We start from the raw sequence: 11,415 nt of genomic DNA, 5'->3' as shown, positions 1-11,415 counted from the left end.
ATGCGAGAGAGATTCACGCGCTGACGGCGCACCCCTGGACCAATCAGCCCCAAGTTTAATACAAAGGCGCCCACGCCCCAGATTGGCATGCCAAATTTCACGTCGCTACGCGGCGCCGTTCCGGCGCATTAAGACACATAAGGCATGACACACGCACGAGACATCTATAATTCATAATATATATATATAGATATATATATATATATATATATATATATATATATATATATTATATATATATAATAGATATATATAATATATATATATATATAATATATCTATATAATAGATATATAATATATATATATATATAATATATCTATATATATATATATATATATATATATATATATTATATAATAATATATATATATATACATATATATTATGAATTATAAGATGTCTGTGCGTGTGTCATGCCTTATGTGTCTTAATGCGCCGGAACGGCGCCGCGTAGCGACGTGAAATTTGGCATGCCCAATCTGTGGGCGTGGGCGGCCTTTGTATTAAAATTTGGGGCTGATTGGTCCAGGGGTGCGCCGTCAGCGCGTGAATCTCTCTCGCATGACGGGCCGCGGCTGGCGCCGAGCGGAGAGCACGTGCTCTTGGCTCATTTTCTTCGCTGCCAAAACTGAACGAAAAGCAGCAGAGCCGGCAGGTCATTGAACTTTGACAACGAACACCGGCGCAGGGCACCGCTCGCTAAGGGGATTCGCCAGTAAATAAAGTAAATTTATCCTTGCAACAACTCAGCCACTACTGGGCCGATTGTGCTGAAAATTGAACTGTGGGTGGGCAGGGCACTCACCAGGCGATGCATGGTCATGTGATACAGGTGCGGTGGACCGACTGAACGTGCGCACGTGAGGGGTCGGCCCTATATCTAAGGAACGGCTGGGCCAATTGCACTGGCGGTCGCAGCCGCTAGCAAAAGGGGGGGCCAAACTCACACTCGCGGGACATAACATTTATCCGTCACCGGAGGGTGATCGGCTCATTTTTTACGCCCGCGAGGCGCCGCGCAGTTGGCCATACTTATGCTTCATTCATCTCGTTCTTGCGTGGAATCTTTAAGCTCAATTTAAGGCAAAATCACCAGTACCTACCATTTCTCGTCCCACGGTGTTTCCACCGGTCGGGCCACTGCACCATGGCGACGGATCGGTGTAGCATATACTGGAAGGTCGGGCACGCGGATTCATGACCTTACCTTACCAGTATAAAACAATTCGGAAAAGTACAGATACCTACCTCTTGCTTTGAACAAGCATGTGAAACCCAGAGAGCATTTTCAGACTATGACATTTACCCATATACGAGTAGTTGTGTGGCGGCGGGAGAGAGAAGCTAGGTACACCGACCTCTGGTGACCAAAGGTTCCTGGCTTTCAAAATTGGCATCTGAGGGCCGCGCGCGACTCCTGTGGGCTTCGCAACGGCTCTATTGGGGCTCACTCAAATGCCTAGTCTATATTATGATTTATAAGTCGTCCGTGCGTTCTCCATCCATCCGTGTGTCATGCCTTATGTGTCTTATTGCGCCTGAAAGGCGCCGCGTATCGGCGTGAAATTTGGCATGCCGAATCTATGGGCGTGGGCGGCCTTTGTATTAAAATTTGGGCGTGATCAGACCAGGGGTGCGCCGTCGGCACGTGCAAAAGGGTGCTCCCATAGGCTTAACACGTGGCCGGCGAAAACCGCCAACGGGCGAAAATTGGGCCTGCAGCGCTCCTTTCCCGAGCTTATATCTCGGCAACCGTAAGTCGCAGCCACATGCGGTTTTCGCTGATGGATACAGAAGAGATGGGTCTATCGTATGCAATAAGTTTTTTCTTACGTATGTACCACGTGCAAAGAAATAGCCTCTAATCTCGAGAAAACGGGCATTTTTTACACATTTCAGGGAAAACGTTGGCATTTGAAAACGATGCATTGGAATGACACGGGATGCATTTCACGGACTACAAAAGGATCTGAACTGTTCAGAAAATATATTTTTTTGCCCATTCACTCGCACATCTTTATAATTAAACGCTTACAAATTGCGAGTTTTACGTGAAACAGGCACGCTTACCTTTACAACATCATAATATATTGATAACGTAGACTTATGGCTAAAAGTCCTTAATATATTGAAAGAGCACTCTTTTCTGATCAATATCCACCCAAAATATTTTCAAAAAGTCATCAAGGGCTCTTAGAAACAGAGCAATCATTGTACCGTTTTCGACGCGTTTTTACCGGCGATGCAGCGCCGTGGATTGAACGCAGCCGGGGCGACATGGGAATACTACTCTATGCTTTATAGCTGTCAATAACTCGCCTAGCGCCTACTGACCGCGCGGCCGAGTGGCTAAAGTGTCGGACTGGAAATCCGGAGGCAGGAGGTTCGCGGCCGGTCAGTTCCAAGTTTTTCGCCCGCATTCATTCCCAGGGAGCATTCGGCTAGCCGGCAACTGCCGGGAGGGCTCGGTATGCTACAGAAACGAGTTGGCTTACCGTCGGGGATCGACCCAGCAACAGATCATTCTTAGTCTCAGTTCAATATACCGAAATTTGTATCCTCACGGACATATACGTATTGCGTAACTCGGAACATCGCAATACGTTACCGCGCAAAGCTGGCCATCTAGGGTATAAGTACTAAGTAGTGTATGGGCAGAGTAGGTTGGGCAGGGTAGGGACGGGTAGGATAGGGTAGAAGTTGGGTATGGGCCGGGTAGGGTATGGGCAGGGTTATAGTATGGGCAGGGCAGGGTATGGGCAGGGCAGAGTATGGTTAGGTGATGGGTAGGATAGGATAGAAGTTGGGTATGGGCAGGGTAGGGTATGGGCAGGGTAGGGTATGGGCAGGTAGGGTATGGGCAGGGTAGAAACCCAAATAATACAAATAAAACGATTTTTTAACCCAGCATAATGCATCCGTAAAACCAATTTAATCAAAACATAAAGTTATAGCGCAAAACATGCCATCTAGTATATATGAAATCGCGAATGGGTAGAAATCGCGCCAAGCTTATGTCGGTCCCTCCCGTCGTGCAATTGGCACGCATATACCTATACCTAATGCTGAGCTTCCGGTAGTGAGAGTCCGGGTTCGAGTTGCCCCGGCGCGGCGCTCGATGCCTAAATATAGGATTCGTGACGGACTCCGAATTTCAGTTCACGAGCTAGTAATTCCACAGACTTATGACGTCATTATACCTACGAAGTTGTATATGTGGAAATTTGCACCGTCAAGAAATGCCGCAGCTTTCCATCGTCATCATTGCTACGAATTTTACATATAGAGTCTAGGGACATAATTGGTTTTGGACAAGGTGTGAAATTTTTGACCCCAGGTCATGTCAGGTCAGGTCACCAGGTCAAGTTAACTGACCAAGCCTAAACAAGTTTGCAATCCTCTGATGACCCTGGGGTACCCCCAAATCAAGTTTTCTGGCCGGTTTTAGGCCACTTATTTTTCATCCCTTAGCTTTTTCAACATAAGAAAACATTTGCAAAAAAGTGCAGTATTCCGTCTCAAAGTTGTGTACGGGCACCGCCCCCACGGCCCCAGAGTTGAGGGGTAACCTGCCCCCAATGCCCTCCCCCCCCCCCCCCTCCCCCGGTTCCCGCTCCTATTAGGGAAACGTAAAAGCAATGCATATAGTAGGCATACAGCGTTGTATTTACATATCACACAACATTCATAAATAAAACGCGACACTTGAGCGTAGAGGTAAGAGTAGGAACACTTAAGCTGTGCATCAATCTCAGTCTAGAAAGGCAAGCAAGTAGGTACCTATGTTAGCGACGTTGGCTCTGATCGATCATTTTCATAATGCAAGTAAGATTATCATACCAGAAGCAATTTCATGGACATCGATTGCCAGTTCTTGGTACGCAAACCTGTAATGTAAACGATAGTTTCTATCGAAATGTTCGAGAAGCATGTAACTGCATCATACAGCGGGCATGAACATTACTGAATGGTGTTTCTTAAAGGCGCTTGCAATAAAAAATAAAGAAGAGTAGCAAAACTGGCACGGGGCATCATCCACAACATTCATTGGCAATCCAGCGCTTAACCGACTATCCCGAATAATGTGATGACGACCTCCTTGGCTCGTACTTTCCTCCACCGCCACTGGAGCTTGGGATGCTTCCGTAACTGGAGCCTCCGCCTCCTCCACTGCTGTAGCCGCCGCCGCCTCCGCTTCCCTTGCTGGGAGCTCCGTAACCTGAAGAGACACTGGGAGCTCCGTAGCCTGAAGAAACGCTGGAGCCACCACCATATCCACCGCCGCCTCCGCTTCCTTTGCTGGGAGCTCCGTAGCCTGAAGAGACGCTGGGAGCTCCGTAACCTGAAGAGACGCTAGAGCCACCACCATATCCACCGCCGCCTCCGCTTCCCTTGCTGGGAGCTCCGTAACCTGACGAGACGCTGGAACCACCGCCATATCCACCGCCGCCTCCGCTTCCCTTACTGGGAGCTCCGTATCCCGAAGAGACGCTGGAGCCACGACCATATCCACCGCCGCCTCCGCTTCCCTTGCTGGGAGCTCCGTAGCCTGAAGAGACGCTGGGAGCTCCGTAACCCGAAGAGACGCTAGAGCCACCACCATATCCACCGCCGCCTCCGCTTCCCTTACTGGGAGCTCCGTAACCTGAAGAGACGCTGGAGCCACCACCATATCCACCGCCGCCTCCGCTTCCCTTGCTGGGAGCTCCGTAACCTGAAGAGACGCTGGAGCCACCACCATATCCACCGCCGCCTCCGCCTCCTCCACTGCTGTATCCACCGCCGCCTCCGCTTCCCTTGCTGGGAGCTCCGTAGCCTGAAGAGACGCTGGGAGCTCCGTAACCCGAAGAGACGCTAGAGCCACCACCATATCCACCGCCGCCTCCGCTTCCTCCACTGCTGTATCCACCGCCGCCTCCGCTTCCCTTGCTGGGAGCTCCGTAGCCTGAAGAGACGCTAGAGCCACCACCATATCCACCGCCGCCTCCGCTTCCCTTACTGGGAGCTCCGTAACCTGAAGAGGCGCTGGAGCCACCACCATATCCACCGCCGCCTCCGCTTCCCTTGCTGGGAGCTCCGTAACCTGAAGAGACGCTGGGAGCTCCGTAGCCTGAAGAGACGCTGGAGCCACCACCATATCCACCGCCGCCTCCACTTCCCTTGCTGGGAGCTCCGTAACCTGAAGAGACGCTGGGAGCTCCGTAGCCTGAAGAGACGCTGGAGCCACCACCATATCCACCGCCGCCTCCGCCTCCTCCACTGCTGTATCCACCGCCGCCTCCGCTTCCCTTGCTGGGAGCTCCGTAGCCTGAAGAGACGCTGGAGCCACCACCATATCCACCGCCGCCTCCGCTTCCTCCACTGCTGTATCCACCGCCACCTCCGCTTCCCTTGCTGGGAGCTCCGTAGCCTGAAGAGACGCTGGGAGCTCCGTAGCCTGAAGAGACGCTGGAGCCACCACCATATCCACCGCCGCCTCCGCTTCCCTTGCTGGGAGCTCCGTAACCTGAAGAGACGCTGGGAGCTCCGTAGCCTGAAGAGACGCTGGAGCCACCACCATATCCACCGCCGCCTCCGCTTCCCTTGCTGGGAGCTCCGTAACCTGAAGAGACGCTGGGAGCTCCGTAGCCTGAAGAGACGCTGGAGCCACCACCATATCCACCGCCGCCTCCGCTTCCTCCACTGCTGTATCCACCGCCACCTCCGCTTCCCTTGCTGGGAGCTCCGTAGCCTGAAGAGACGCTGGGAGCTCCGTAACCTGAAGAGACGCTGGAGCCACCGCCATATCCACCGCCGCCTCCGCTTCCCTTGCTGGGAGCTCCGTAACCTGAAGAGACGCTGGAGCCACCACCATATCCACCGCCGCCTCCGCCTCCCCCGCCATGTCCTCCACCTCCGGAGAATCCTCCTCCACCATGTCCTCCTCCTCCAGAGAATCCTCCTCCGCCATGTCCTCCGCCTCCGGAGAACCCTCCTCCGCCATGTCCTCCTCCGTCGGCCAGGCAAAGGCCGGCCAGGAGGGCCACCGTGCACGCCTGAGAAGGAGCACGGCGTTGTAAGATGATGCTTTTGATGGTGCTTTGAGGGCTATTAGGTATGGCAGAGTTATTTGGATTTGGGGGAAATGTACACTTTATTTAGAAGTAAAGATGCAGTAAGATCCCTGGTACTGAATGAAAACACATATTATTGATTAGCTCTCAGTGCTGGATTTGCCGTTACGTTGACGTAGCGGAAATAGAGCCAGGCTAGATGAAAAAGTATCAATTGGAGTCGGCGCGAAATGTTTTTGCGGTACCGACTCACCTGTCTGAAGGCCATGCTGGAGCTGCTTTGGACGGCTGTTTGGGCCGCTGAGTGCAGCTGTGCCGCCACCGACCGCGGGCCGCCGTTATATAGTGCCGGCCCAGAGAGACGGTCACGGCTGGGGAGAGCCACTGCCACGCCACGCCCCCTCTCCCCCACGCGGCTCTTCGACGCCAAACGTGACCCAGTCACCAAGTGCTGTGTTGTGCACTCCGGGCTGCTCAAGGTCGGTTATCATTGAAGAGGACTGACTAAAGGCTATCGCTCCGGCGATGCGTGAGCAAGGAGTCGAAACGAAAAATTGTGGTTACTTCATCAGTCTATAAAAATTATATTTTAGGTTTAAGAAAAGAGTTTACATCACTGCTTAACCCGGCATCGCCTGGGCTAATTTCGTACCCACGTCTGCCTGGGAGGGTCGTATCAGAATTCAGAACTCTCTCTCCCCCCTCCCCCCATCTCGAGGACCAATGGTGGTATCGAGCCGCAAGGCAGCGGATTACAGTTCTTCACAAGACTTTCCTGAAGCATTCCAAGATTGTGGTCTAATTCTGAGGTACCTGGTCCTTAGGGTTGTTCAAAAAAACCGAATTTTGGAAAAGTATACGGGCTCATGGCTCATGTGGTGCGGTATTCTTTTCTGAGTCCAATGATGCCCATTTTTTTGAAAAGTATTAACTGTTAGGGGCTCCTCAAACGGCTTAAAGAGGACCATGTTACGCCCGCCGACCGGCCGGTGTCAATAAGGGCGAGAATTCGACGCCGCGCACGGGTGGCAGCGCCTTATCGGCACCGCGCGGCACGACATCTGCCGGGCGGCCGGCCGGGCGGTGGGAAGTTATAAGTGCGTGGTCTTTATCACGCGATCGGGATACGCTATCCCATGTTTTCGGGGCGGACAGTTTCAGTGCAGCATCGGTGCGTCTGCCACGGTGGTCTGTGTCGATGGTACAGAAAATAACTCAAACAGAGCTCAGAAAAGACTGAATGATTCCGGTTAGTTGCCTCCAAACAATCCATTTCAAGAATACATTTGCCTTCTTAACGTACCGTATCACTTGTTAATTCTTTAAAAAGCAAACTCTGAGCAATAGCAGACTTCTTTGCATTGCTGTTGACAATTAACGTTACTTTTGGACGGTGGCTCGCACCCCCAATATGCTGCCACGCATCTTAAATCTAACGGCGAAACGCGCAACTGTGCGAGAATCGAAAATTCACGATTTACGTACAGCAAGAGCTGGCAATGCACAAGAACAGAATATGGAGACCCGGAAGTCATCGGTCCAAGTTTGGGGGTGGGTTTGACGAGCATGGGCGTCACCAATGTCATTATGCAGATACGTTGATGTCAAATGCTGAAGCAACAGAATCGACGCCAGGTTTAACTTAGATTAGCAGGCCGAAATAAAACATAGCATGTCCGGGAATGACAGGGTGGCCACCCTGACAGTGTGACGAAGTGAGACATGAGTAGAGACATTAGCCGGAGTACACTCGGGGGCAGATTGATGTTCCACCACTCCCTACCCATCGGGCTCCCATGGCTCCCGCACTGGCTGCTGTCAGTGGCAGGACTGGCAGCACTGGCATTGGCAGGCAGTGCTGAGCAGTGCTGAGGGCAGGCAACACTGGCAGCAGCCACTGCTGATCCATGGGAGCCTGATGGGTAGGGAGTGGTGGAACATCAATCTGCCCCCGAGTGTACCTATAAAGCGCCGTTTATCCAATCCTTCGAGCATAAGCGACGCCGGCAGTCCGGCCAGGGCGGCCGTGCCCACCGATGCCGATCAAGACCCGAATCCAGACCCGGCATAGAACACATCTCTGCCCTGACGTGACACATTACCCCGGTGTGTCACTCATGACGGATAGACCAATGCAGGAGCCTTGCCAGCTCCTGTTGTACCTACTTCGTTAAAGTTTCGATTCTCGCTAAGTTGCCGTTTCGTCGTTGGAATAGAGTTACGCGGCAGCATATTGGAGCTGCGAGTCACCGTCCAAAAGCAACTTAAATTGTCAACAGCAATGCAAAGAAGTCTGTTATTGCTCAGAGCTTGCTTTTAGAAGAATTAAAAAGTGATACAGTACGTTAAGAAGGCAGCTGTATTCTTGAAATGGATTGTTTCGAGGCAACTATCCGGAATTATTCAGTCTTTTCTGAGCTCTGTTTGAGTTATTTTCTGTACCATCGACACAGACCACCGTGGCAGACGCACCGATGCTGCACTGAAACTTTCCGCCCCGAAAACATGGGATAGCTCACCCCGATCGTGTGCAAGAAGACCACGCGCTTGTAACTTCCCACTGCCCAGCCGGCCGCCCGGCAGATGCCGTTGCGCGCGGTGCCGATAAGGCGCTGCCGCCGGCGCGCGGCGTCGAGTTCTCGCCCTTATTGACACCGGCCGGTCGGCGGGCGTAACATGGTCCTCTTTAAGCCGTTTGAGCAGCGCCTAGCAGTAATACTTTTCGGAAAAAAGGGTATCATTGGTCTCAGAAAAGAATACCGCACCACATGAGCCATGAGCCCATATACTTTTCCAAAAATCGTTTTTTTTTAACAACCTTCTGGTCCTGCCTGAAGAGGCTTATGAACAGCGGAATCAGTAACTTAGCCGAAGCGACTTTCAAGGCTTACCCTGGCGTTGATAAATCATGGCACATCCTCTGTACACATAGGGTTTCCAAACATATGCTCCTGTTTTTTTATGACAATTTTAGATTGCATTACTTGAAGTCTATTTTTTATGAGGCAGGTGAAAAACCGGATCATACAACAGCGTCACAGCTGAACAGCTGATGGATTAGGAGGCTTCAGCGACGTGCCTCCAGTTAAGTCTACCGGACATCACATGTAAGATTTAGCCAATTACCTTGTTTTATTTTTAATCTATGGCATAAGGCCCAACGCCCCAGGTCGTGGGGCGTTTTGTCCCGGGGTGGGACAAAATGCCTCACTTGCAGTTGCTTCAGAAATCATTTTCTAGCTGGGAATCTCATCAAAACTGAATGAATCTGAGGGATGGAATTGAAAGAAAAATGTTCTAAAAATGCACGGAGCACAAAGTTGCCCTTTCAGGTGTTGTGGGTCGTGGGACAAAAGTTATTTAGCAAAATAAATTAATCTGGGGCGTCTTGCCTCAGGCTACACTAACCATCGACCATTGTTTCCGTAAATTTTAATTAACTTTTCCGGCTTCCCTTCACAGCACGATTGCAATTAAATTGAACGCAGGGGCGTCGCCACGGATTTTTGAGTGGGGGGTCGGGTTTCTAGTCTTCACCCGATGGGTAGGGGTGTTTTTTTTTTTTGCCACACTTCCCAGTGTTGTGCGTGCGTATGTGTGTGTGTGCGTGTGTAACAAATCGGCGCGCAGCGCCGCCAAATTTGGTATAACCTATTAGGTAGGTATACCTACGAGTGCCTACATCACTTGCGTAAAAATTATCACTGGTCACTTAAGGTCAGGTCGTCATGTCAAGTTCAGTTACATATACGGTATACCTCTACAAAAACTTTCCCCTCTCGCCATTCTTGTAGCTTTTCTCCCATAACTTCGAAATTTGGTACACTGTATAGGTACCTAATGTATGGGGTTATACGTGTCAGCAATTCATGATTCTAGCTGAGGATTTACATCTATGATCTGAAGACAGGTCAAATACGTGACCTCATCATGAGAAAATAATGAGAAATTAGAAAAAGCACGAATGCCTCCTGCTTTGAAAAAGTTCGTCAGAAAGGCAAAATATCTTTGGAGCCATGACAAATCAGCTCATCATTGCCAGGGACAGGGTGCAACTTATGGCGAGTGATGACTCGAAAGGTCATTAGTGGAAATGTCCATCGATGGCCACCAGCATTTTTTTCTACAACTTTTGACGAAGACGCGGTAGAGCAATGACAGCACCTGGAAGGTGTTCACTTTTCAGCTCAACAACACGAATCCATTCATATGCAGCAGGAGGTCCTTTTTCGATCAGGACATAACGTTGACCTGAGGTCGTTTTAACGTTAATTCTGAATGGTCAAATTTTAACTCATGTGACGCGTCTCAAAGAGATCAAGACGGTGGTGACAAGACAACATATGTACATACCATACAAATTCACGGAATCGAAAGTTATTGCAAAGCAGATGTTTCGGCAGAATCTGTCCAGTTAGCTGTTTGCCTTCTTATGGGCCAAACATAGACCTGAGATGAAATCTAACGCGAAGCTAGCGAAAGAGCGTTAAAAGAGCTATCGAATAGTTTTCTGCTTCACTGTAGCCCTTCTATTGGTGGTTTCCCAGTCGCTAACGTATAACGTATACTAAACTAACGCTGAGGCATGCTTTCGACCCCTGATCGATCTACAGGTTTGCGGAAAAAAGAGCATGCTGCCCGTGACGAGAGAAAGCCGATGATACCCATTTACAAGTTTTCGTGTCATCTCAGGACTCAGGTCATCGCCAATAAGTATAGAGAAACTCGGGACCTGCCAGAACTTAACGAATGTAAGTTGTGATGGTTTTTCGAGGTTCTGATTACGAATGTTATCTTAGTTTTGAACGAAGATGATGACTCCATGCATTTGTCAGGTCAGGTCAGATCGACCAGTACCTAAAAGTGGATGACAACCACCGATTGCTTCCTAGCATGCTATATGAATAAGCAACACAACTACTTCTTAAATGTTCAGATGGGCGCTAAGTTCAAAATCAGCTCCAAAAACTACCCTATCAATTAAAAGCACGTTATGAAAATATAGTGAACTAAGGTCATCTTTATTTGAATCAGGGATATCGATTTATTTTAAGTATAGGTGATTAACTCGAGCGCACCGGAAGTTGTGTTGCAATCGGCTCCTTTTTGCGCGACTTCTTTGCGAAAGCCCGAGACGGTTCCATCTGACTCCCTTTCCCCTACATGTGCACTGTACAGCTAGTTGTGACGGTAGCCATGGGGCTGAGGCTAGTTTGTAGTTTTGTAGTTAGGTACTGATCCGACGAATCGACTGCGACCAATTTTTTTTTAAACGATCAGACGAACGCTCGGGGCAGTTTTGGCGCGTCCAATCCTTTGAGGGATAAAAAGGTACTAGGATGGGGGCTACTTAAAAACA

The 11,415-nt window shown here is 50.1% G+C and overlaps 1 protein-coding gene across 1 annotated transcript; it reads right to left on the bottom strand.

The window, feature by feature from the left end:
- Nucleotides 1–2,444: 2,444 nt before the first annotated feature.
- On the bottom strand, nt 2,445–6,030 carry LOC122371932. The gene is made up of 2 exons (XM_043348731.1): nt 5,602–6,030; nt 2,445–2,455 (listed from the first exon to the last, which is right to left on the bottom strand). The coding sequence occupies exons 1-2, from the start codon at nt 5,984–5,986 to the stop codon at nt 2,445–2,447; spliced, it is 396 nt and encodes a 131-aa protein (XP_043204666.1). The 5' UTR covers nt 5,987–6,030.
- Nucleotides 6,031–11,415: the final 5,385 nt, after the last annotated feature.

The sequence above is a fragment of the Amphibalanus amphitrite genome, unplaced genomic scaffold (genome assembly GCF_019059575.1).
Source record: "Amphibalanus amphitrite isolate SeventyFive unplaced genomic scaffold, NRLGWU_Aamphi_draft 001294F_arrow, whole genome shotgun sequence".
Lineage (NCBI taxonomy): Eukaryota > Metazoa > Arthropoda > Thecostraca > Balanomorpha > Balanidae > Amphibalanus > Amphibalanus amphitrite.
Note: the sequence above shows the minus strand (reverse complement) of the source record. Positions and strands in the feature narration are given on the sequence as shown.

What these genes read in the sequence shown, in the direction of transcription:
- LOC122371932 (XM_043348731.1), bottom strand. Translation starts at nt 5,986, where the DNA reads ATGGCGGAGGAGGGTTCTCCGGAGGCGGAGGACATGGCGGAGGAGGAT.